The 26,146-nt window shown below is 40.2% G+C and overlaps 1 protein-coding gene across 3 annotated transcripts in view; it reads left to right on the top strand.

Annotated features, from left to right (window-relative positions):
* The window catches only part of atp2b1a (ATPase plasma membrane Ca2+ transporting 1a), a 32,409-nt gene extending 6,457 nt beyond the window's left edge, over positions 1-25,952 (top strand). Inside the window, exons 2-22 of one of the 3 annotated variants that reach the window (XR_014029970.1) lie at positions 1,820-2,247; positions 9,789-9,986; positions 10,076-10,333; positions 10,508-10,633; positions 11,418-11,579; positions 12,223-12,261; positions 13,617-13,772; positions 14,821-15,035; positions 15,362-15,604; positions 16,152-16,393; positions 16,689-16,926; positions 18,275-18,454; positions 18,550-18,637; positions 18,727-18,833; positions 18,922-19,113; positions 19,828-20,041; positions 20,293-20,504; positions 20,636-20,743; positions 20,919-21,107; positions 21,388-21,611; positions 23,581-23,643. Coding sequence is in view for 2 of the 3 variants with exons in the window: in XM_081362785.1 (XP_081218911.1) it covers positions 2,055-2,247; positions 9,789-9,986; positions 10,076-10,333; positions 10,508-10,633; positions 11,418-11,579; positions 12,223-12,261; positions 13,617-13,772; positions 14,821-15,035; positions 15,362-15,604; positions 16,152-16,393; positions 16,689-16,926; positions 18,275-18,454; positions 18,550-18,637; positions 18,727-18,833; positions 18,922-19,113; positions 19,828-20,041; positions 20,293-20,504; positions 20,636-20,743; positions 20,919-21,107; positions 21,525-21,611; positions 23,581-23,910 (3,777 nt within the window). In the remaining variant the exon portion in view is untranslated. Of the gene's footprint in view, positions 1-1,819; positions 2,248-9,788; positions 9,987-10,075; positions 10,334-10,507; positions 10,634-11,417; positions 11,580-12,222; positions 12,262-13,616; positions 13,773-14,820; positions 15,036-15,361; positions 15,605-16,151; positions 16,394-16,688; positions 16,927-18,274; positions 18,455-18,549; positions 18,638-18,726; positions 18,834-18,921; positions 19,114-19,827; positions 20,042-20,292; positions 20,505-20,635; positions 20,744-20,918; positions 21,108-21,387; positions 21,612-23,580 lie in introns of all 3 variants that reach the window. The other 2 variants (XM_081362785.1, XM_081362786.1) reach the window with 2 other exon arrangements.
* Positions 25,953-26,146: the final 194 nt, after the last annotated feature.

Below are 26,146 nucleotides of genomic sequence, written 5' to 3'. Positions count from 1 at the left end.
TGTTGGTTTGAAGATCCAATCACAATGATTTTCCACTGTTGTGACATGTGACCTGCTCTGCAACCTGAAACTGTCACGCTAAGCAAAGGTTTGGCACTTCCCTCATCGTGGCCGTGCAGTCACTCATAGATGATAACTGGGAGAAAAAAGAAGTTGACTGTTTAGGACAGAGGTCATCTGCTTGAAACCTGGACGCATTATTTACAGTGCCTTTTCCTTCTGAATCGTCAGAACGAACTGTGATAGTGAAACGTGTACCACGAATGCTTGACTTGACAGTCATTTCAGGAAGCTCTGTTTTAACCCATCTTCGATTTTCACAGACACATTCTAGGACCAGTTGCTACTTCAAAAGGGAGGAACACGGTTAGCCGTTGTAGTGCAAAGCTCTTGGGTGTTTCCCTTTTCACTTCCAGTTTGAATAACAGATAAAGCCGAGCTTGTTGACTGCTTACTTTAGACTTTATTTGCTAATGCTCTTGATGTTTTACTGTGATTATTTTTAGTTGTGCAGGAAGGAACACCTTTTATCGCAGCTTCATAAAAAGGTCAAGTCCAGAGTTTCGGCACCCGAGAGAGAGTAGTTTTAGCCTAAGATTGTTCTCTTAATTTTTTTCTGCAGTGTTCATGACATTGGCTGTGAGAGAAGTTGATAGCCCAGCTGGTAGCCTGTTACAGAGAAGCATGCTGTTCCACGCTCTGCATGTACTACTTCAAGTAAATCAGTCCTGGAGGGCTACTACACTTTTTATCTCTGTGTACAGAACAAAAGCACTCTCAACAACACCATCTTCTCATCCTCATAGTTTGAAATTTCTATCTGGTCCTTCTTAAATCTGTTCAGATCACCCCTACTGCTGCTGGATAATTTCCTTTATTATAATTCTAATAATGTAATTTAATGAAATCTTCCTGATAAAGGCAAGGATAGTAGAGGCTGGTAGGGTATGAATGGCCACATGACAAGGGAGAGACAGGCTGTATGGTGCTCGGACAGACAATGTCTTGATTGTCTGCATTTTATTTAGCCCTATTATCCACTAAAATAGTCCCAAATAAAGTGTTCATTGAAAGTCCAGTGGGTTTCAACTGTAAAGTCTGATAGTGTGTTGTTTGGTTTGAGGGCATGTTATAGATAAGGAGTGTTCTCTTTTATTCGTGTACTTGAAGATATTTGTCCAAGCAGTCTCATTGGGCTTATTTACACTTGGTCACTTCAAGTGCAGTTATTGCATTTACATTTTGTGCATTTGGCACATGCTTTTATTACATTCAATGTATACATTTAATCAGTTTGTGCATTCCCTGGGAATTGAAACTATGACCTTGGCCATTGCTCTCAAACACAGAATTTAGGCAGCATTGACTAGGCTATATAATTAAAAGTCATTCTGGCAGTGAAATCTGTACATTAACACTTATTAGACTCTTTTCATTTGTGCTCTATTGCACGAGTTTCCAAATTCAAAGCATTTTCTTGTTGCTCGAAAAAGCCATGTATAAAGTTGGGGTGGGGGGGGGGTGGGAGAAAAGGCTTTTTTTGTCTCTCACATAGTTAAGATGGCAAGTCAGTTCCCACGCTACCCACATAGTTGTGCCTGTAAAAGTGGGTAGCATGTCACCTTGAAACTCAGCCAATGAGTTCGTTCTTACTAAGTATAGTCCCAATGGGGAGTTTTCTAAACTTAAGGTGCTTTTTCTTGTTGACATTTTGTTTTGAAATCACTAACAAATCTATTATCCAGTTGGGGATTTGCACATTTAGTAAAATTAATATTAATGTTATTTATACTCAAACATTCTTTTCTTTTTTTTGCAGGTCCTTGGGCTGATTGTTTAAGGTTTCATTCACAATGAAAGTAACGCCACGGGCTGAGGAGAATGGCTTGTGAATTATCCCAGTCCTGCCACCTGCAGTCGGGCATCCTCCTCCTCCTCCTCTGAAGGACGTCAGCTGTTTATGGGAACTACTGGCATTGGTCTCCTGAGGATATAGCTCTCCTTTTGGGACTCCATTTTTCCACCCTTGCTGAGTCGCGGTGTAGCCGGGAGACATGGCTAACAACTCATACAGCGGGGTGAAGAACTCTGTGGCAGAGCCCAATCACGATGGAGAGTTTGGGGTCTCGCTTAATGATCTGCGCGCTCTCATGGAACTGCGAGGGGCTGAAGGATTATACAAAATCCAGGAATCTTTTGCGGACGTTAATGGACTTTGCAGCAGACTGAAAACATCGCCTGTAGATGGTACATAATCATTATTTTGCACTTTCTTTGCTTTTCAAAAAACAGGTCCAGGAGGTATAGAGGAAGGAACACCCACTCTTTGGATGGTTTTAAACAGCACTGTTGCATCTCACTCTAAACATACAGATGTTATCAGTTGTGAGCAGGTCCGTTACACTTGAATGGCATCTTGCTGCATTTTAGTGCATCTGCAGTCTATTGGGAGGTTTGCTGCTGCTGCTGCTCGCTACATGAGCCTTGGCTCAGGCAGCTCATAGACAGTATGCTAATATCTACACAATGTCTGATTGAGATGAAGATCTTTCTTCCCTACTAAACAGTGACTACTAAACAGTTAGACTAGACAAAGAATATCCTGCATGTCGGTGTGTTTGACATTTCAAAGAAAAGCCCTTAATGTCAAACACAAATGCATTTACCATCCCATTCAATATAGCTTGTGAGAATGTGGCTGCAGCAGAAATTTAACAGCTTTTGTAATGACTAGTTTTAGACCCTTCCTGCTCTGTCTATCTTTATTTTGGTCATACTTTATTTATCCATTTCTTTATTTATCTCTAGGGCTACAACTATTTGAATCTCATTTTATAGGAAAGCTAAATCACAAACGCGCTCTTAGGAGTATTTTAATTTTAACAGCAAAACACCTACTGTTAGGATGCACTCAATTAACTTTTGAGGTTGAGACATTTACCTTAAAGATTATTTTAGCGATATAACAGCATGTAAGTAATAAAAAGCACAAGCAATCTGTCGAAGACACACATGCAGCTAGGGCTGAAACGATTCATCGAGTTACTCGATTAGTTTAAGAGTTTAAGCTGAGTTTAAGCCTCGTTAAATTCCTATGACGCACTATACGCGCAGGGGTCTGATTGTTTCACACGGACCGTTGTTCAATGTAGCGTGTGATACATTTTGAATTTAGTTGGCGCTATGGCGGGAGTAAACGCGTCTTTGCATTACCTTAACATTGAAATCACTCGCGCCAGACGCTCTATTCGCGTTTGGTGTGAACGCACCATAACGGTGCGTGTCCACTACAGCGGCAAAACTCCGCTCAGTGCCGCTGGCAACGCTGTAACGTCTCCGCTTTGGGGTGTGTCTGTTGCGAGTGTGTTTAATCTAAGTTTTTTTTTTTTTTTTACACACGGACAGTATAATCATCAGCGATGCACGCGATTACATTTAGAAATAGACAAGCTTTGTTTCCAAATGCACCAAGCAAAGATATCCTTTCAATTTTATAAACTTTTATAAACCCAGCCAATATAATCAAAATGAACACATCCAAAATAAAATCTTTAACATTTATATAACAACTGCAATAAATAGGCTTAGTTTTGGAGCCAAATGTTGGAGTTGGAATAAATACCTCTGTTTTTTTTTTTAAGAAATAAAAGCCAAATACTTGATCATTTTACAGCCACATCATTTTCGTTATGCATTATTTGTTTTGGTTGTAAAAAAAAAAAAAAAAAAAAAATCCGATTAATCGATCGATTAAGTGCTAGATTAATCGATTACAAAAATAATCGATAGCTGCAGCCCTACATGCAGCCATATGCTCATGACTTTCTTTGAAGCTTTTAATACATAATTCTCCCATAATTTAGGCAACTTTGGTCGTAAACTTGTTCCTCCCAGCAAAAAGTGCAAAGTGACATCATTGACAGAAGTTTCTGTGCCACATCACAGACATCCGACTTAATCGACAATAAAAATTCATTACTGATTATTTTTATTATAGATTTTTTTTTGCTGTTGCATCACTATTTGTCTTTATTAGCTCTTTCGCTGTCTCCGCTTACAGTTGAACATTTTCTTTCTTTCATTGGAGGAGATGTGTGAGCAGGTATATAGTCTTTAGGGTAACGTATAGAAAAGTGCAGAGTCAGTGTGCAGACCACAGCTGTAGCTCCATTGGTTTATTACCTCTCTGTAGACATTAGGTTTAATCGCTGACCTGACCTTGATTGAACTCTTGGGGGAAGGGATTTTCAGTTTGATCCCAGATTAAAACGGCACCATGTCCATAGCAGTTTTCTGCAGGCTCTTTCAGACACAGTTTTCTCGTGCATGAACACGCTGGGGTCGCAGATCAATACCAATGTCAATTGGGGGCTTTTGGGCAGTGTTTCCATGAGAATACTTCACTTATCTATTTAATAGGCTTGATCAGCAGTAATGCGTTTTTGTTATTTAAAGTCAAAATATAGCACATGTTCCTGATGGAGAGCTACAAAGGGACAATATTAGTGCCTTGACCTTTAATTAGTTTTGCTCCCCCATTGAAGAAAATGTTAAAAATAGGGTATTATGGGTGCTTGCGCAGATGTTCTGGTTGGTGACTATCCCAATAGATATGGCTCAGGTCCATATTTGGCCCATTTTATAGTCCAATCCAGTCAACAAAATATTTCAGTATGAACAACAATAATATTTATGCTTGCATTACTATTAACGTTGCTGCTAGGTCTTAATACCTAATACGTATCTGACACTTGGTATTATGAATAATATGTTCGGCAGAGCAGCAAACTAGGGATGTACCGGCCGATAGCGAAAACTGATAACTGATAGATTGGCAGATGTATCTAAATCTAAATCAAGTTTGTATATAATTTTTGAGAGCCTGATTACAAAAACAAGTCTCACCATTAAAATCCATGTCCCAAGCACACAATAATAATGTTCTCCTTACAATTTTATGTAGCCTATATGACAGACTTGCGCTGCACATGTTGCATTTAACTAAGTGATTCCAATCTTATCTCAAGCAAATCAAAACCATCATGGAGTACAGTGCGCATCTGAAGTGTCTCAGCTGAAGGAAATGATTCATTAACCATCGGCTTTAATATATCAGCCAAAAAATTGCATCCGGCCGATAATGATGACATTAAAAATGAACATATATCATCCGATACCGATATGGTGGCTGATATATCATGCATCCCTACAGCAATCTCTAATCTTTCAGTCTTAATAATGAAGCAACTCTACCTTCTGATATGCATGGCATGCTTGGATGCTTGTATGTAGTGTCACCTGCTGCATCCTACCCTCACAAGGTCTGACTTTTATTAGCAGGCGATGAAATACTGAGTGATTGAAACAAAGGCTTACTGTGCTGTCTGCAGTCCAGAGCTATACCTTTGTCATGGTGTCAGTGGAAACTATAGCGTCAGTGGAAATGTATATTTTGACTTCATGGCTCAAATAATGGGGTCACACTGATAACATCAATATGACTCCTAAAAATGCGTATTTTGTTTCTTGAATAGACTGTCTGAAATTTGGCCCATGCTGTGCCTGAGCTTTGTATACCGTGTGAATTATGTATTAGTCATAGAAGAATAGTATGAGCATTTCCCCCTCGGTATTCTATTCAGTGCCCAGACTTATAGAGGGCCCTGTCGCTTAGCCAGTCTCTCTACACGGCACAAGGCTAACAGAGATTGGAACCCCATAGTGATCCGCCGGTTTAGCTCTGCCCGGTTCCCTTCGCTTCACAATAGCACACTGGCAGGCAGCCCTGCTGTTATGACACGTTTTACAGCTTAATCAGATCACTCAGTTTTGCCATAGGAAATTAAGCAGTCATTCAAGATTACAAGAGCTTTGACAATTGAAAAGGGATTTCTAATTGGTAAGTAGGCCATTTCTCAATTTCGTAGCAAAGCCACCACTAATCTTTCTACTTTTTTGATTTAACTAGTTACTTTTTAAAGCTCTTTTGGCAGCACTTTAAATTGTGATGTTCTTTTCATCATATTTATGTGAATATGTATTTATGCTAGCCCATTTGACTACTTTTGAAAGGTTCCTCAAATCTAATGTATTACACAATTCGAATGTGTAGACATGAGGGACTTCTACTGTGATTTAAAGGCAAGGGTTGGGGACTTGTCTTAACGGATTTTTATTTGGAAGGGCTACTAATATAAATGACCCTGTTTCATGGGCCCTCAGGACAATCTTTCTGGGGCAGTAAGAGTTAAAAATGAGTGTTAAATTCGGTATTCCCTAGGGATGCACCGTTCTGAAAATTTTGGCCGATACCGATAATTCTTTAAGTTTGAAAGCCAATGACCGATATATTGGCAGACAAATCTAAATCCAAATTTTTATATCATTTTTGAGACCCTGATTACAAAAACAAAAGTCTCACCATTAAAATCCATGTCCCAAGCGCATAATTATAATATTCTCATTGTAATTTTATGTAGCCTATATGACAGATTTGTGCTGCACATGTTTCACTTAACTGTATTTTCCTTTTTTGAAGTGATTCCAATCATATTTCAAGCAATTCAAAACCATCATGGTGAGCATCTGAAGCATCTCAGCTGAAGGAAATAATCCATTAATTATCGGCTTTAATATATCGACCAAATCTTCTTATCAGGCCGATAACATTAAAAATGAACCGATACCGATATGGTGGCCGATATATATCGTGCATCCCTAGTATTCACAATTCTTTTTAAAAGACTTAACACAAATATTTCTGAAGGATATCTCAGAAAAGACTTACCTGCTTAAATCAAGTGGGAGGTGATGTTTGTAAGGTTTACAACCAGCCGCAAGCTTCATCCAGTACTCTTGATACTAGTATGTATGACCCGGGCTCTGGCACTCTCTTAAGTGCGTTTAAAGGTGAAGTGTTGGTTTTCTAGCACTTTCTTCTTTCTCACCTTACAAGCAAGACACTTGTAGGTTAATTTACCACGAAAGGTGTATACTTCAAAATATTGCTCAGTTTGTTTGAGCATCCTAACCAGACCAACAGCAATATTGGCTCAAACAATTGCAGAAGTTGGAGACGGAATTGTCTAGATGCACAGAAAAGACACATTTTGCGTTTTAGGTGCAGCTATTGCACCTGTCAGAATTATCCTGACTTACTATAGACGTTTATGAATGAGCTTTTAGTAAAAAAAACTAAAATCTAACTTGCATGGAGCTCAGTAGATTGTTGTTTGTAAGGTATTCAAAACCATTGCTTATAATTTGCTTTGTTGATGTCTGAATGGGTTGATTAGCATAGTTATTCATCATTTATCATCATGTTTTCTATTGTCTTGTCTAGCTTGTTAAGTATGTTTCTTTCCTGGATTTTCACATTAGAGAATAGTAGAAACATTTTCTTGTCTATAGAGGACCCTGTTTTTGTAGCTTTCAAGGTCCCCAGTGAAAAGAGAAACTGACGTCAAATGATTTGGTCTCCTTTGGGGAAATTGCAAAAACCTTGGAGTCTTCACAGCAACTAGTGCAAACGCTAGTTTTAGGTATACAACACCTAAAACGTATTAGCACTTCCAGCAATCATAATGCTAATTCTGCACTCAGTAGCATGCAAATGAATAATTAGCTGTCTAAATGGCCATGTTTTGATGGTCTTATGATTTTTTTCTTCTTGTTTAATCTTCGCTTCAGTGATGCTTTAAACTAGCTGTCTGCTTGATCTTGAGTAAGAGTGGAATTGAGATGTGTACTGCAGCATAAATGCATTTTTGACAGAGGCGTAAGACCTGACTCATCTGCTCCTTAGCCCACACTCTCCAAGCAGGGAGAGAGAGAATGTAATCCTCAGCCTCAATTTCCACACTACACAAACCTGGATTTAATGCACTGGCGTTGAAGCAAGCAGAAGTTTTCAGCAGTTAGCTGCTGTGCTTTCATCAAGAAGTATTGGTTACCAGTACTAACAAACATTTTTAGTTTGCTTCATTTTTGGTTTCTCTTCTTTTTTTCAGAATCTATGTATGTGCATTTCATCGCTGAAGTGCCTCCAGCAAAATGTATTTCCTATTAGTCACAAAGATTATAATGTTCGGATTGTTCTGTGAAATAGTTTCCACTAGAATAGAAACTGCTAGATTTTTAAGCAGCAGACTTAAATAGTATTTTCTTGTAAAACCGTCCAATAATCTTTATTTAAAACTTCAAAAAATATATATATTTTTTTTTTTATTAATTACATTTATCGACTTGCATTGCATTCAAGGTATACATTTGAACATTTATGCCTTCTCTGGGAATCAAGCCATTGATCTCTACGGTTTGAGCTCCAGGAATTCCCATGTATACCTTAAATGCTGTGTAAGTAGCTTTAAATAAATTATCGGTCAAATGAAATAATGAATGCAAATGTCGCAGACATTGAAGTTGTCCAGACAAAAAGCTGGTTGTGTACAGTCAAAAGTCGTGTGTAATCCAGTAGCAGAAATGTGCTTTTGGGACACTGAGTGTTAATATGCAGTGAAACCTTCAGCTCAGTGGGTGACAGCAAGAGTCAAACAGCTCTATGGCTTTGCTGAGTAATGTGGAGGATGTTGTCATGACAATAGGCTCTGCTGACCAGGCTTCTCTCTGGTCTGGCAGGCAAACCATCCTGTTCAGTCACACATACACATTCATTCTGACGCCCAGACACTAGATGCATAAACACACAATCTATTCATCCGCATGGCTCATTCACATGTAGACATCCTTTCTTTGTTTCTTAACATGTGGTGAGTGTGAGTGTGAGTGAACTGAACGCACACACCATGACTTCTTTGAATACCTGCTTTGAATGTAGAGAGTTATTCAAATGGGCAAACCAGAGGACTGCTGTTGCACCAGTGCATTTGAATGATTCCTGAGAATGACAGTGTACAACGAACCCGACATTTGTTTTTGGCCTGTCAGTTTTTGGCATTGGTACTGGATTAAACTAAGTTTTCACACTCAGGAAATTCTCAGGAACTTGTGTCAAAATCCTACTAGCTCTACTGCTGTAAGGCCAGTATTAATGGATTAGCTGTGCTAATAGCTCATAATCGATGAAATACAAAAGAGTGTAAGCCTTTTTGTAAATGTTTTTTTTTTTTACAATGATTTTAGCATGGAAAAACATGGTAAAAATTAAAAAGTCGGACATCTGTAGAAACAGTGTTCAAGAGTGTAGATAGTCAAAAGATATTATATAGAATAATAAAATATAGATGTTCTACTGCCATTCAAAAGATTTGGGTCAGCAAGATTTGAAGTAAATTAATATTTTTATTCAGAAAGGATACATTAAATTGATTAGAATGTTGCAAAAGGTTTCTAGTTCAAATAAATGCTGTTCTTTTGAACTTTCTATTCATCAACAAATCCTTTCATTGGAAAAATTGTAACACTGTTTCCAAAAAAATAAGCAGCAACTGTTTTCAACATTGATAATAAGGAATGTTTCTTGAGAAAAGTTTCCACATCAGCATATTAGAATGATTTCTAGAGGATCATGTGACACTGAAAACTGTAATAAATAGTAATGAGTCACATTTTAAAATGTATTCAAACAGGAAACTGTTTGATATACTGATATAATATAAACTGATATAAATTTTTGGTCTTATTCTGAAAAACTTTATCTCTAAGTTACTAAGTACTAATCCTTACCCTCATAGAAACCCATTAAGTATCGTATGCTTATAAGAAGGGTTGTGTTCTGTGTTTACTTGAGTTATTAATTTTGTGTTTCTTTCTCACTTTTTTTCTTCCAGGATTAAGTGGGCAGCCCTTAGATATTGACAAAAGAAAAGAAGCATTTGGACAGAACTTTATACCTCCGAAAAAGCCAAAAACCTTTCTTCAGTTAGTATGGGAAGCATTACAAGACGTAACATTGATTATTTTGGAAGTGGCAGCAATAGTTTCTTTAGGCCTTTCTTTTTATAAACCTCCGGATTCAGATAGTAAAAGTAAGTAACCTATTTCTTTCTTTCTGCTTTATTTATAGCTTATCTCGATTTCAGGCTGTTCTGAGCTGAGTTTTAATGTGTGTGTGTAGATTGCGGGAATGCAGCGGGTGGAGTAGAGGATGAAGGAGAAGCTGAGGCTGGATGGATAGAAGGAGCAGCGATCCTCCTGTCTGTTGTTTGCGTGGTGCTCGTAACAGCATTTAATGACTGGAGTAAGGAGAAACAGTTTCGTGGCTTACAGAGCCGCATAGAACAAGAGCAAAAGTTTACGGTGGTTCGGGGAGGGCAAGTCATTCCTATCCCTGTGGCCGAAATTGTCGTCGGGGACGTTGCACAAATTAAATATGGTAAGCTGACAATAATTTGCTGAGATTTCTCAGAGATTTCCTTTCTAGAGGGATGTCAAAAGTGCCAGTCTAACATTTCACTAGTGATATTACCTTTTCCTCTATAGTCACCTTGAAATAAGTTTAAAAACTGCTGAATTGAACATTATTGTGATGGGATACCTTCTTTGTCAGGTGACCTCCTGCCTGCTGATGGCGTTCTCATCCAGGGCAACGACCTCAAAATAGATGAGAGCTCTTTAACCGGAGAGTCTGACCATGTGAAGAAATCGATGGAGAAAGATCCTATGCTGCTGTCAGGTGGGACATGAAGATACAATCCACAGCGACAGCAACCGATCATTAGTGTTGTTAAAAGTTTTTTTAAAAACTTTTGTGCTTTTTCTGTTGAGTCCTGTCTCGCCTCTACCCAAAAGCGCAGTCAAACCAAATAAATGTCCAGCTTGAATTCAGATGTTGGCTATGTAGGACCTGCTCCCTCTCAGCAAGGCTATTGCACATCTTCGGCTAATCCCATTTTATGAAAGCAAGTTGATCCTCTGATAGAATGACATTGCTGTGTGCCTTCCCAGAGGAGATGAAGGGGGATTTGCAAGCCTGAATGGGCACTCCTCCAGCGGAGCTTGCGTTAGCATGCTGAGTCTAGCCTAGCAGAAACCTCTCCCTGACATTTTTTTTTCATAGTCCCCCTCCTCAAGCCTCAATAAAAGTAGAGGAAACCTAAGATGGGAGGCAGAAAAATGGCCAGTCATTTCCATTTTTTTAAAGCCATAGAGCATAATAAAAAAAATCAGAAGACCTGCCTGTAGAGTGCTAAAAACTCTTACCTTCTCAAACACAGTTTGGTCCCAAATGAGAGTGAGCCCATACATTTTCAGGACTCCCACCCGCATTTTGAATACTAAATACTCTGCTAAATTGGATACTCTTGATAACTAGTTATCTGTCATAAAGCTGAGCTGTGTGACATTTGATGGTTCGTCACTTTTTTTAGTCTTCCACATATTTGCGTTCTGGACCATTACCAGAACACACAGAAATAAACGGCATGTGACCTTTATTCACCTCATCTTCCTCTGTGCAGGTACTCATGTCATGGAGGGTTCTGGAAAAATGGTTGTCACTGCTGTCGGAGTCAATTCCCAAACTGGAATCATCTTCACGTTATTGGGGGCGGGAGAAGATGACGAGGAGGAGGAGGAGGAGAAGAAGAAAAAAGAAAAAGAGAAAAAGAAAGAGAAGAAAAGTAAGTGATCTGTATTATTTGGTGCCTTTTTAGTCTGCCTCAGAAACTAAAATAGACCAACCCGTGGCCTTTTCATTCTGTAGCTAATGTGGCTGCAAAGAAATGAATTGAATAGGCGTGTGTTCCTGTATTCATGAAAGTGTGCTTTTGTCTATCTCGGAAAAGAGAGATTTTATTTATTTATTTTATTTATCAGTATTTTTCCGTCTGGTATAAAATGTCTGAAGCAGTGACTCCTGGAAAAATGTAACGAGTTCTCGTGCACTCCATTAACTAACTGCCATTTAATGCATTTCTGGCAGCCCGTGTTGGGGCTCCAAATGAGTGCCTGCAGATACATGAATATTTCAGTACTTTCAGAGGTTGGGCCCCAAGTTGCTGTTCAGTGACTGCGCACCTCTTTAAAACTTAGTGCGTTTGGGGTCCAGCCTCTGCAGTGGATTTGGAAGCCTCATGAGGTCGTGGCACACATCTGTTCTTAAATATTCGAGAGCCTTTTCTCATTCTGTTAAATCAAAGAGAAGATTTGCATAATTGGAAATATGTTCAAATGTGCGCTGCAGAACCGTTGCTTGCATAATGGTGAATAATGAATAAATTAGTGAGTCTTTGTTATGTGACTTCTTTTTCTCTGTCAATACAGATAAAAAGCAGGATGGCTCTGTGGAGAACAGAAAGAAAGGTGAGTTACCCTATTGACTTAATGACATAATGAACACCATATTGGCTTAGCAGGCCACCCTCTTACAAACTCCTGCCTGCATTAAAACCATCGCCTTAACCCATTAGTGCTATTGGATCTTCATTAAAGCTTATCCACGCTAGTGAGGTGCAAAGAAGTGTGTGTAGTGTTGAGAGGTTAGATTGGTTATAAGAGTGTTTTGGAGCTCGACAGTTCAAAAGTTTGGGTCAGGGAGATTTTGAAATGAAGAAATACTTTTATTCAGTAAGAACACGTTCATTTGATCAAAAGTGACTCACTGTTTCCAAAAAAAATATTAAGCACCGTAGCTGATTTCAACATTCATAAGAGATGTTTCTTGAGCACCAAATCAGCATATTCGAATGATTTCTGAAGGACCATGTGACACTGAAGATTGAAGAGAATGGCTGATTGATCACAGGAATAAATTACATTTTAAAAATATAGTAAAATAATAAACAGTTATTTAAATATATGCAGCCTTGGTGAGATTAAGAGACTTATTTTTAAAAACACTGAAAACATTTGACCGACTTTTGAATTAGCAGTGTGCAGCTCTTAGTCCAGATATGTGCTCCTGTCTCGCTTGAAACCTTTTATTATCTAAACTCAGTGTCCACATTCAGGCCACCCTGTGTTCAGAATCAAACTCTATTCTAAAAGTAGAGCATGCTTGTGTTTATTGAAGCCCCGGCTACAGATCGCCCTGCCAGAAATGAGTTTTAATCCACCAGACTAGTGTTACAGCTCTGTTAGTAGGACGCAGCAGCACAGCACGGTAGAATAGCAGTTGCACATACCCCCCCTCGCCCCTTTACCCCCCCGTTGATTCAGATGCAGTCGCATTACCTCACATCACACACCCGTTAAGTCCTGCACACAAGCCGACTACGTCATGCTTCAGCGGCGTTAGACGTAGATATCCTGCTGTGTGCTTGTCTGTATGATTGCACGCATGCTGAGTTCTTTGTTTGTGTGATGTCACCTCACTGGCAGGCTGTAGCACGCAGAGCGATGACCTTGAGATCAGGCTAAGTGTGTGCATGTCTTCTTTTATAGCCGATAGTGATAAGTGATGGGCTGGACATCTGAGTGTGGCGATGAGGTGACATGGGTTTTCATGTGGCTCTTAAATGTGAGGATGATCTCGAGCTCTGTTTTTTTCGGACTGTAAAAAAATGCTCATTCATATATAATCACTATTATAATTAATCTTCTCAATTATATTTATCTGTGGGGGAACCACCATTTAATTAGAAAAGGCTTCCTGTGGTCTGAGCTGTGAATTCCTGTGCCCACTGCATATTCACTGTTTTCTTTCTTTCTCTTCGCAGCTAAAGCCCAGGATGGTGCCGCAATGGAGATGCAGCCTCTAAACAGTGATGAAGCGGCTGAGGGCGAGGAGAAGAGAAAATCCAACATGTCAAAGAAAGAGAAATCGGTCTTGCAAGGAAAGCTGACCAAATTAGCGGTCCAAATCGGAAAAGCAGGTAAGCGTGTTCACTTTGAAGGCATCTATATCTGCTGGTGTCCTCCTAAAGGCGGTACACACCGGGATGAATATCGGCGCGCGTTATTCGCCAGCGTTTTTCAACGCGTTTTTTCTGTTCACACCCAAGCGATTTTCGCTGACGATGAGCCGAGTGAACATGCGAATTCATTCCCTGACATTAGATGGCGCTTAATACCACTCCATAACAGTTCTCTTTTATCAAGATTTTTGTAGTCGCTGTCGCGTTTGTCATAGTTCTTTATGCTTCGACACCAACGAGACCAGCAGCTCTACATTCATCTTGCCTTGCATCTTCCTCGTCTTATTTCTTCCCGGCAGTGTTTAGACGCTACTCGGCATATATCTTCTTCGCCGTTACGTATGTGTGCTCGGCAAGACCGTTTGTGTTTGAGCGCCCCCAAGTTGTGTTTTACTGTAACTTCAGAAGCTCCAGACACGTGAGCAAAAGCGCCAATCTCATTGGTCGGATAGTTTTTGACGCGGCGCGTCAAACCAAAAAAACGAACCCGAGGCGTTTTTTTAAAAAATGACGCTTTTACGCGTGCCGTTTTTCGCGCCGGTGTGCACTCACATTGGCGCCCTTTGTTTAGTCACGAGGCGTTAAACGTCGGCGAATATCGCGCGCGAAATTCGTCCCGGTGTGAACAGGCCTTTAAAGTTGAGAAAACGACACTTTAGAAGGTAGATGCATCTACAGTCTTGCCAAACTAGCCAAATATATTGATGACTCATCCAGCATTACACAGATTTTTGTCCAATCAAAAGCTATCCACTATGAAAAAATCCCACCCCCTAATACCTTCTTCAACTGACTAGCAATAGTTTAATCGCCGTGACATAACTAAAGCCTGTTGGTTATTTAGAAATGGATGCCTCAACAAACCTCAGTAGGAAATATGTCAACACAGAACAGAAAACTGCATTTGTCCGGTGTGAGGTCTCGAAGCCTTACAGTCAATCTCTCAGTGGTAATGCTTTTTTCGGTGTGCGCATTTAGAGGTGTTAATAGATGTGTCTCTGTGCAGGTCTGGTGATGTCAGCCATCACAGTAATCATCTTGGTGGTGTTGTTCGTGGTGGACACTTTCTGGGTCCAGAACCTTCCTTGGGAAAAAGAATGCACACCCGTCTACATCCAGTTCTTTGTTAAGTTCTTTATCATCGGTGTGACTGTGCTGGTGGTGGCTGTCCCAGAGGGTCTTCCGCTGGCTGTAACCATCTCGCTGGCTTACTCTGTCAAAGTATGACCCTGCATCTTTTGTTTAAATGTTCATGGTTTTCATGACGTGGACATCTTAGAGGTGTGACGTTAGCTATTTGTTCTGACAATATGCAGCATATGCTGATCTAATAATCATGATTTGCCATCTCTTTTCACAAATCGCTTCGCATTTATTACCCGCCCCTTGTAGCTGTTACAGTAATATTACTTCTGCCATTTAGTTGGGGATTAGTGGACTTTCCTGTTTAATCTTGCGCTCAATCTGTTTATTGTTTATCTGTCAGTTTATCACCTCCCTGCTACCATCCCAATTTTTCATTGTTTTACTTTGCTGCTGTATTTCAGAAAATGATGAAAGATAATAATTTGGTGAGGCATCTTGATGCCTGTGAAACCATGGGCAATGCCACAGCCATCTGTTCGGATAAGACAGGGACTCTGACTATGAACCGGATGAAAGTTGTTCAGGTCAATATCGCTGACAAGTACTACAAAAAAGTCCCTGAGCCTGATCTCATTCCTGCCAGCATCCTGGAGCTGCTCACAGTGGGCATCAGTGTCAACTGCGCTTACACCACCAAAATCATGGTGAGTTATTTTCATAACATTACATTTTTTTTTTTTTTTTTTTTTTTATTGAGCATTTTTAACTATACATTATCAGTCAATAGTGACTTGATTTCATCCTAAAATGACAAAAAAAAGACAAACAATTGGCAAAATGGCTAAAACTTAACCTAAAATGAAAAACTGAAAATATAAAAATAAAAGCTAATTAAAAATATTCTTTAATAATATAATACTATTATAAATAGGCAAGAAAAAAATACTATGGAAGCCAATGGCCATCGACGACTGTCTGGTTACCAACGTTCTTCAAAATATCTTCTTTTGTGTTCAACAGAAGAAAGAAACTCATACAGGGTTGGAACAACTTGAGGGAGAGTAAATGATGAAAGAATGTTCATTTTTGGGTGAACTATCCCTTTAAATAACAGTATATCATATTTTTTACTGATATCAATTTGGGCAGTTTAGGACCGGTGGCTGAATTAAAACCCTTTTGCAAGATGTTTTAAAGCATATCTCATAATATAGTTTTTACCATCTTTAACTAGATTATCTTTTCTTCCAGCCCCCTGAGAAGGAGGGAGGCCTGAATCGTCAGGTGGGCAACAAAACTGAATGTGCCTTGCTGGGCTTTGCCGTGGACTTGAAAAAAGACTATCAAGCAATCCGCAACGAAATCCCTGAAGAGAAGCTTTACAAAGTCTACACCTTCAACTCTGTCAGGAAATCCATGAGCACCGTGCTGAAGAATGCTGACGGAAGCTTCCGGATGTTCAGCAAAGGAGCCTCTGAGATTCTGCTGAAGAAGTATGTCATGCTCAATCATAAATGCTTGGTTTGGTCATTGTTAATGGCTTGGCACCATAGGATGCATCTCATAGGATGAGTAAAACATTGTAGTATTCTATCGCTTTTCTTAAAGAGTGTGTGAGAGGTGTGTCAGCAGTCTTGATTGGCAGATCAAATGCTTCACCTCCCCTTCCAAAGCCCCTAGGCTGTGTTACTGATAGATTTCCCTGGAGAAATTACTTGGATGGCTCAGTTGCTATGTGCTGTTGGGTATTTGCGATATCTTACCTTGCTCTCTCTTGCTCTCACCCAGGTGTTTTAAAGTCCTGACAGCGACGGGTGAGGCAAAGGTTTTCCGGCCCAGAGACCGAGATGACATGGTAAAGAAAGTCATCGAGCCTATGGCCTCTGAGGGCCTGAGGACCATCTGCCTGGCTTACAGGGACTTCCCTGTTTCTGAAGGAGAACCAGACTGGGATAACGAGAACGATATCCTCAGCAGGCTCACCTGTTTGTGTGTCGTTGGTATTGAAGACCCAGTCAGACCAGAGGTACAAGCAGTAGCCATTTGTAACAAGTTTTCCTTGTTTTCCTCAGCACATTACTTACATTTTACGGCTATATCAATGTTAGAAAGCCACACAAGTATTTCCGTTTTGCTTAAAGGCTTGTCCTGACGGCAAGCGAGTTGGCACCAGCATGTGAATGCGCAAAAAAAAGACGGAACACAATATAATAGGAGTGCAATAAAAATGTTTCTTGTTTACATTTAAAGACATTAAATATAAGGCTAAAATTTGACATGTAATAACATTTTTCTTTAATATAATTTTTATTTAGTGATTAATTTCTACTTTCAAATGGTAAGCAATCAATTTAACCCCATATAATATTAAATTGCACATGGCATACTTGGATACATTAAACACATTTGTTTTCATTGCCTTCAAATTGTACACATTGTTTGGAGGACAATATTGGGCAGGATGTGGAATTACAATTTTGTAAATAATGGAAATAATTTTTTAATGGTAAAAACAGTGTTTCCCACAGGATTTTGTGAGACTGTTGTGGTTGGACCTCGGCCCCTCAGCAAGAAAATTGTGTACATTTTAAAGTTAAATAAATTCATCAATCTGGTGCACTTTGAAAGTTCAAAATTAAGAGATCCAACCCAGTTTCAGTGTGCAAATTTTACAAAGAAAAGAATTAGTGAATTGTACCTGAACTTTTAAGGCGACTCAGAGGAGTCCTTTTTTTTATTATTATTATATAGTGTCTACATTACATTCACACTGGTGTTTTAGGAAGCCAAACAATTAGAATATAATAATAATCATAATAATAATTTTATATTTTTATTATTATTATTATTATCCCTATGACAGTAATAGTCATATATTGTAAAATAAATGAAAATGAGTACTTCATAATTTTATATTTCTTCACGCTACAATAGGGAAATTACTTTTGTTCTAATTTCTACACTTGCAAAAGAAAAACCCTTGAGCTTTTATTTTGGCGGAATCGCCGGATCATGAGCTGCACACTTTGCTTTTAAATGTGCAGTGCGAACAGACTTATTTAGTCACAGCCTTTTGCTATTTAATTAGTGTATACAATATTGCTGATCAAAACACAATATTAATGACATTTTATGTGAAGTTTAAATATATTTTCGGTTCATTATGAAACTGTGGCAGGACAGATGGGAAACACTGAAATAAATATTTTTTTCCCAATTTATCAAAGAAAGAAATAATCAGTTATCAAAATAATAGTTTGTTGCAGCCCTAGTAAATTTCAACCATAGAAATACCGAACTACTTTAATTTCGAGAAAGAGTCTCTTGCCTTAATAACTTCTCTCGGTCATGCTCTCTTGTTCTTTCCCGCTCAGGTCCCTGATGCCATTAGAAAGTGCCAGCGTGCTGGAATCACAGTGCGCATGGTCACCGGGGACAACCTTAACACTGCCCGCGCTATAGCAACTAAATGTGGCATCCTGCAGCCAGGAGATGACTTCCTCTGCTTGGAGGGCAAAGAGTTCAACCGCCGGATCCGTAATGAAAAGGGAGAGGTGAAAGGCACAGTCTATTGATGGCAGGACTTTTCACACAAACACAGAAGCTCACAAACTCATATGATTCCTTTTTTTTTTTTTTTTTTTTTCAGATCGAACAAGAGCGGATTGACAAAATATGGCCTAAACTCCGGGTGCTGGCGAGATCTTCGCCGACAGACAAGCATACACTAGTCAAAGGTGCTCAATCCTACATCCTACGATTAATTCTGTGCTCAAAAAGTTTCTCTGGAATTGCTGTGCGTCTTGACACATGTCTTTTCCTTCAGGTATAATTGACAGCACTGTTTTGGAGAAGAGGCAGGTTGTGGCGGTAACAGGAGACGGCACCAATGATGGCCCTGCCTTAAAAAAGGCCGATGTTGGGTTTGCCATGGTATGTGGCTGCAGAAAAAAATTTAAGGGATTCTGTGCATTCGATTTTGATTTGAATGCCTTTTATATTGTGTGCTTGTTATTTTCAGGGCATTGCTGGCACAGACGTGGCTAAAGAAGCCTCCGATATCATCCTCACTGACGACAACTTCAGCAGCATTGTCAAGGCAGTCATGTGGGGGCGAAATGTGTACGACAGCATTTCAAAATTCCTCCAGTTCCAGCTCACCGTCAATGTGGTGGCTGTGATCGTGGCCTTTACTGGAGCTTGCATCACACAGGTATCATTAAAAAAACCATGAAGCACAATAATGCTGCAGCTGACCGTGCCGTTAAGATAAAAAGTGCAGTTCTGCGCGAAGGATTGCGTCTTAACAGATGAACCGTGGTGGTTGATGGAAGCAGCTGATTGCTACCCATCCTGTGTGAAGTGATTGGAAATTGTTAGGCTGAGGCATGAAGACTTGCAGGCTGTCAGCATGGGATCTGGCACTGCTGTCCACAGACAAAGCTCCAGTCCGAAATGAGCCAGCTCTCCTCTGTTAAACGGAATGATAGTCGAGCTGATTGCAGTTGAGGTCCTGAATTATTGCATAATGAACTGGAGGATTACATCCGCGCTTTGCATTGCTGTCAGTAGCCAAGGCTGGACGTGGGCTCGGGCCTCAGGTGTTCTGCTCGTTTCGTATGTAATTGTCCCTGGATATTGTTCATGAGCTGGCCCACTCACTATTTGTGCTCGCAGAATTTCAGCACCTCTAGTTCATGTAGTTCTGCGCTTTATGTGTTCAGTATTTCGTCTAATCGGATCATTTTTCAGCTCAGTATTCACGTTTAAATTCATTATGCAGATTTCCACTGAAAAACTGTGCACAAAATGCAAAAGTACTCATGCAAATGCAGAGCTGAGAGGTTGTTTTTGAACGTTATGAAGGTGGCAGCAGTGAATGAGGTCAGAACGGTCACCTCCTGTTCTCTCTCCCTCTCTCTCCCAGGACTCTCCGTTAAAAGCTGTACAGATGTTATGGGTTAATCTTATTATGGACACATTTGCCTCTTTGGCCTTGGCCACTGAACCCCCCACCGAATCTCTTCTGCTGAGGAAGCCTTACGGCCGTAATAAACCCCTCATCTCCAGGACAATGATGAAGAACATATTGGGTCATGGGGTCTACCAGCTCACCATCATCTTCACTTTGCTCTTTGCTGGTAAGAACTTGCACATGTTCAGGCAACAGAGTGATTAAACCAACTGAGTCAAGCACATTATAACAGCATAAAGCAAACGCCCATGAAAATGGAGGAGCCTGCAGGCTGTGATGAGTTAAAAATAATTGTTATTTTTAATTGTTTTATAAGCCATTTGACTGCACCCTTTCTGTTGTAACTGCTGTCATATCCTGCTACAAAGAGCCTTATTTCTAACACTGCAATGTTTTTACTTTCTGCTCAACTTTCAGGTGAGAAGATATTCGACATTGACAGTGGGCGTAATGCCCCTCTTCACTCTCCCCCTTCTGAGCACTACACCATAGTCTTCAACACCTTCGTGTTGATGCAACTGTTTAATGAAATCAATGCACGGAAGATCCATGGGGAACGAAATGTCTTTGAAGGCATTTTCAACAATTTGATCTTCTGTAGCATCGTCTTTGGGACTTTTGTTATTCAGGTATGCAGTGAAAGCCTATAATCAGAGCACATTGACTAAACAATAGATATTTCTGAATTAAAAATGCTTGTGGGATCTGAGCATAACGTCATGAACTCGATAAGTGATCTATTTGGCACTTTCCCCCTCAGATTGTGATCGTGCAGTTTGGAGGAAAGCCATTCAGCTGCGTGGGGCTCAATATTGAACAGTGGCTATGGTGTGTCTTCTTGGGCTTTGGATGTCTACTCTGGGGACAGGTGAGCATCATCTGACTGTTCCTCCTTATATAATATAAATCAGCTTCTTGTAGCCAGCCTGTAACTTGCACCGAGACAAAACTCCTCAATAGTAATAGAGCAGTGCCCCCTAATGGCAGTGAGCTAAATTGCACGACAGAGCCCACTTGATATCCATCCACGCTCTTTCATTCAGATCATTTCCTCGATCCCCACGAGTCGGCTGAAGTTCCTGAAGACTGCCGGTCACGGCACGCAGAAAGAGGAAATCCCAGATGAGGAGCTGGAGGAGCTGGATGACATGGAGGAAATCGATCATGCTGAGCGAGAGCTCCGCAGGGGGCAGATTCTTTGGTTCAGAGGCCTCAACCGCATTCAGACTCAGGTAACCTCTCGAAAACAGCACAACTCCGCAGCCAGGAGCCCTAATGCCCGCCTTGCTTAATCAATTTTGATTTTTTTTTATTATTATTTATTTCTCTCTTTCTGATTATGGTTTGAGTTAATACACCCTCAAATCGATCCACCACTTATGGTGACCTTACACTGGTGGAAGAGGGTTTATTAATGCAGTTTATCAGTGCAATAAGCCGATCAATGCTAAAGGCAAATGTCAGGTCAGGTTCTTTTAATTCAGTGCCTTTTTTTTCTCTTTCTTCTCTCAGCCACTCTCTGTCTCTGTCTTCTTTATATGGGTGCCCTTCTTCCTCTATCCCTTCTCTTTTCTCACTTCTTCCTCTGACTCTTTCTTTCTCTCTCCTGTGCGTTCTCTGGGCCTATCACACTCTCTGATTCCTTCCAGATGGATGTAGTGAGTGCGTTCCAGAGCGGAATTTCCTTTCAGGCGGCCGTCAGGCGCCAGCCCTCCAGCACCAGCCAACAGCACGATGTAACCAATGTTTCTAGCCCTACACATGTAGCCTTATCTCCTGCTACTGCCTTCAACACCGCTTCTGCCACTGTCGGGTGTGAGTGCGTGTTTATTAGTGCATGACAATTAACACTTCCTCCTCTCGCCTAACGGTCTTCATTCTTCTCCTAATGTCTCCTTCTCTCTCGCTCGAAACGATTTGTATCTCGAAACATCTTCCACATTGCTTCTCAATGTTAACGGCTGTTTATCTTAAGTGTTAAGGTTGAGGTATCTGTGTCTGTGTTTGATGGCTTTGGCTGGGTTTCACCGATGAGGAGTAGTTGTCTAATACCGTCTGGTGTGTCTGCAGCCCTGCGCGTGCTCTCCAGGCTCATAGTCTTCCGCGTGTAAATGTTTTGAGTATACGCCCATGGTCACACTGATAACCCAGCCAATCGCACCAAATTGGTCTCGTGAATGGGTTTGCGGGACGTTTTTAAGGCGTCGTTCTGGTAAGTATTTGGGGTTTTTCCGTAGGATCGTCTTTTGCTGGATGTTGTGTTGTAGTTTAGCCACAAATGAACTTCCTCCCCCCCCCCCTCTCTGTAATCCTGCTGTTCGTCACCTTTCCTGTGGTGTCAGTTTTTGCTCGTTCACTCATTCTTGGCGTTACTGTCCGTACTCAACACGGTTTCTTCTTTCTCACACTTCCACATGGTCCACTCAGTGCCAGTTTTATCATTCTCTTTCTCTCTGTCTGTCTTTTTTTATGTAACTTCGTTATTTTTCAGGGATGATCTGCGACTGGGAGAGAAGCTGGCGAAATCATGTCGTTTCTGTTTGTCTTTCAGCGCAATTCTAACCACATCGATATTTCCATCTTTCATCAGGTCCTGGCTGTCCACAAACCCTTTTTCTCTGTTCAGGGCACTTTGTATTTTGTCTGAAACTGTCTTTTGTTTTTAGTCTTGAAATGGGCTAATAAAATGGCTATCGGAGATTGGGAAACTGAGTTTGAAACGCTACGACACTGACTGCCGCATATTCCTTCTTAGATTCTGTGAAATGTGTCATGGGCTATACTCAAAGGTTTACCTCTGTTGAAACACAAGGTAGCGCTGCTCTGCATGGGTCCAGTCTCTAGACCGTTTGTGGATTTACTTGTGCTGGTTAGCTTAAACTTGCTTGGCTGCTTTAAAGTTTTGCGTCTCTAATTCACAACATAATAAGTGATCTATCCCTCCCCACCAATACAAGCATGCCCAAAAATATTAACCTCATGTGTTGAGCTGTGTCCTCTGGGGTTACCATGTCCTCTCTCTTCTCCTGTCTCTTCTGTTTTCTTTCTCTATCTCTCTCTCCCTATTTCTCATTTGCATTTTGAATAATTGGCTATATGTGATTCACAACTGAGAAGTTCTTTCCAGTTTGGTACATCTGTTACTTCTGAGAAAAGAGGATTTTCTGTCCCTTGGTCAGAGGATAAGCTCACCGTAACACAAGCATCAGGTTTTCAAGAGTCTCTCTCTCTCTCTCTCTCTCTCTCTCTCTCTCTCTCTCTCTCTCTCTCTCTCTCTCTCTCTCTCTCTCTCTCTCTCTCTCTCTCTCTCTCTCTCTCTCTCTCTCTCTCTCTCTCTCTCTCTCTCTCTCTCTCTCTCTCTCTCTCTCTCTCTCTCTCTCTCTCTCTCTCTCTCTCTCTCTCTCTCTCTCTCTCTCTCTCTCTCTCTCTCTCTCTCTCTCTCTCTCTCTCTCTCTCTCTCTGTTGCACGACATCTGACAGCTCACACACTCTCTCTCAGACGGTTTTGGTGCGCTAACCTCACTGCCCTCCACTCATCAATTAAAACCGGTCCATTTGGCCTTTTGGTTTAACCTTTACTTAAAAAAAAGAAGAAAAAAAAAAGAAGTGACGTTTGACTTTGTATGCCTGTTGTGTACGTGTGTTCGGACGAGCGGCACATCTCTGCGAGCGGCAAGGCTGACTTTCCGTCCCGTTCTCCCACAGATCCGAGTGGTGAATGCATTCCGCAGCTCGCTGTCGCCCTATGAGGGCCTGGAGAAGCCAGAGTCTCGCAGCTCCATCCACAACTTCATGACCCACCCGGAGTTCCGGATAGAGGACTCGGAACCCCACATCCCCCTCATCGACGACACGGATGCAGAGGACGACGCCCCCACTAAGAGAAACGCCACACCCACTCCTCCCCCCCCACCCTCGCCCAATCAGAACAATAACGCCGTAGACAGCGGCATCCACCTCTTCCTGGATCCCAGCAAGCCAGCCACTCCCTCAACTCCCGGGAGCCCCATGCACAGCCTAGAGACGTCCCTTTGATCGGCTCTGCCCCCTCGGTACGACACGCAACACCTGCACGACTCCGCAGAGACTAAAGCCTGGAGAACTTATTGGACGAGAGGGGCGGAGCCGAGGATCTCTCGGGAGCTTAGCTTTCGCTTCTCTTTATCTGGATGGTGTTGTACATTGTTCTTTTTGCCCTTTGCTTATTCAAACACTGATTTCTGCATCATTTGGCTGTTAATATTTTGAATTATTTATGTTTTTTGGAAGACACAGGTCTGTTTACAAAGTTTGTAGATACTTTTTTTTTTTTTTTTTCTTCTGTTTGTTGGTGGAAGAGCTTCCTGATGCAGAGAAATGGGGACAAATGAAATAAGAGAAATATTTCAGATACTGCTGTATTTTCAGGAAAAAAAGGGTGTTTCTATGGAAACCGAATTATTTTTGCCTGCAAGTTTTATTTGTTATATATTTGTAGATACATAGAACCTTCTAGCCAAATAGAAAACACTAAGGCTTGTATAGCAGAGAAGGTATTGAGGTCCATGTGAGGTTTTTTTTTCATTGGACTGGTGATGGGAGGGAGCCGTAGTCGAGGATCTGTCCTTTCATCTCCTCTCATACTTACTATTTCACCCCTTAAAGTGGTTAGTTTTGTTTTGTTTTTTTTAAGTTCCAAGATTCCATGTCTCATTCTCATTTTGAAGTTGAATTGTGTGAAATGGCTGGAGTCTTCACGCTTTTAACGGTGTGATTTTTGAAGTGGAGGCCACACCATATGTCAGCCTTTAAAGAATGAATGCATCTGTGATTTAACTTATTTGAAATGGTCCACGGTCAGTTCAACAATGACATTTAAGTTCCTGCCAATGTATCATAAGTTTGTTTACTCAGGCTGAAAAAAGAAAAAAACACCTAGAAAATTGAATTGAAAAGGATGCAATGATTTAAAAAGCAAAGAATTTTCACTTAAGATTGTCTTTTAGGTAGTAAATTGTTGTCTCGGTCGAAAGGAAAAAATAAAAGAAGGAAAAAGAGTGAATTGTTTTCAAATTTTGTTTCTTTTCTTTTTTTTTCCTTGTTTGTTTCTTTGAAAGAACATATTTCCTCAAGTGTTTTGGTTTGTTGGTCATATGAAAATGACAAAGTTTGTACTTTTTTTTTTTTTCTCTCTCTCTCTCCTTCATATTCCATAAATATTGCTGTCAGTTAAGAAAATATTGCTGCAATTGTTTGTAGAATATATTTAAGACCTGAAGTACTGGAAACACAAAAGGAATCAACGTGAAGAATTTTCAACAAAAGAAAAAAACATGCGTGTAACACTGGTATCACAGCACAGGGTACTTTATTTCAGATTCCCAAGGAACGTTTTGATACAGACCATATAAATAAATTGTATTTTTATGCGGAAATGAGAACATCTCAACCTGCTGAACCAGACCTACAGGGATTTTACATAAATTATATTCATGGGGGGGGGGGGACACTCTTTAAACAAGGGTCGTGATTGGTTCTCCAAGTAATATAATACTCAGGGTGGCTTATTGCATGAAACTTATGGTCAAAATACTAACATGTTTTGTGTTTTTTGTAATGTTTAGGAGTAGACTTAATTTTTTTGGCAGCGGGTTCCAATTCAGACTGTTGCTTCTCTCCATTCGTTGGTTCATTTAAGGGTGTAAAAGAGAAGACAGGAAGAATAACAGGAGAAAGGAATTCAGATTTGTTCGGTCATTGCAACTGCACTTTTTTTAAAATAAGTTATTCCGGGTTTTTTTTTTTTCATGTTTATTAAATAAAAAAAAAACTGCTTGAGTTTGCTATTTAGAATAGATATATTAAAATAATCCATAACTTTTTTTTTTCTATAGCGTCTTCCTATAATGGGAATGAATGTTTATCCATCAGTTTTAAGGATCTGTTTTTTTTTGTTTGTTTTTTTAATAACATTTGGAAATAAAAGAACATGTCTGTTTATCTTGCGCAATGTAAATGGATATCGTGATTCAACTTACATTTTAAACTTGTCGAGTATCGTGTATGGTTTTTAAGAATAAAAATTGATATTTAGCGTAACCTGAGGGCCATGTTTTCCTTCATGTTGAGCACACATTAGATTAAATAAGCAAAATGCAAGATTATTCTCATAAAAAAGACAGTTTTTAGCTCCAAAAATGCATACTAAAAGCAGTCCATATGGCTATTAGAATTCTTCAGAAGCCTTATGTGATTAACAATTAACTGGATCATTAAAAGAAGTGACTCGATT

The sequence above is a fragment of the Scardinius erythrophthalmus genome, assembly GCF_964197995.2.
Source record: "Scardinius erythrophthalmus genome assembly, chromosome: 4".
Classification (NCBI taxonomy): Eukaryota; Metazoa; Chordata; class Actinopteri; order Cypriniformes; family Leuciscidae; genus Scardinius; species Scardinius erythrophthalmus.
This window is presented reverse-complemented; position numbering and strand designations above follow the sequence as displayed.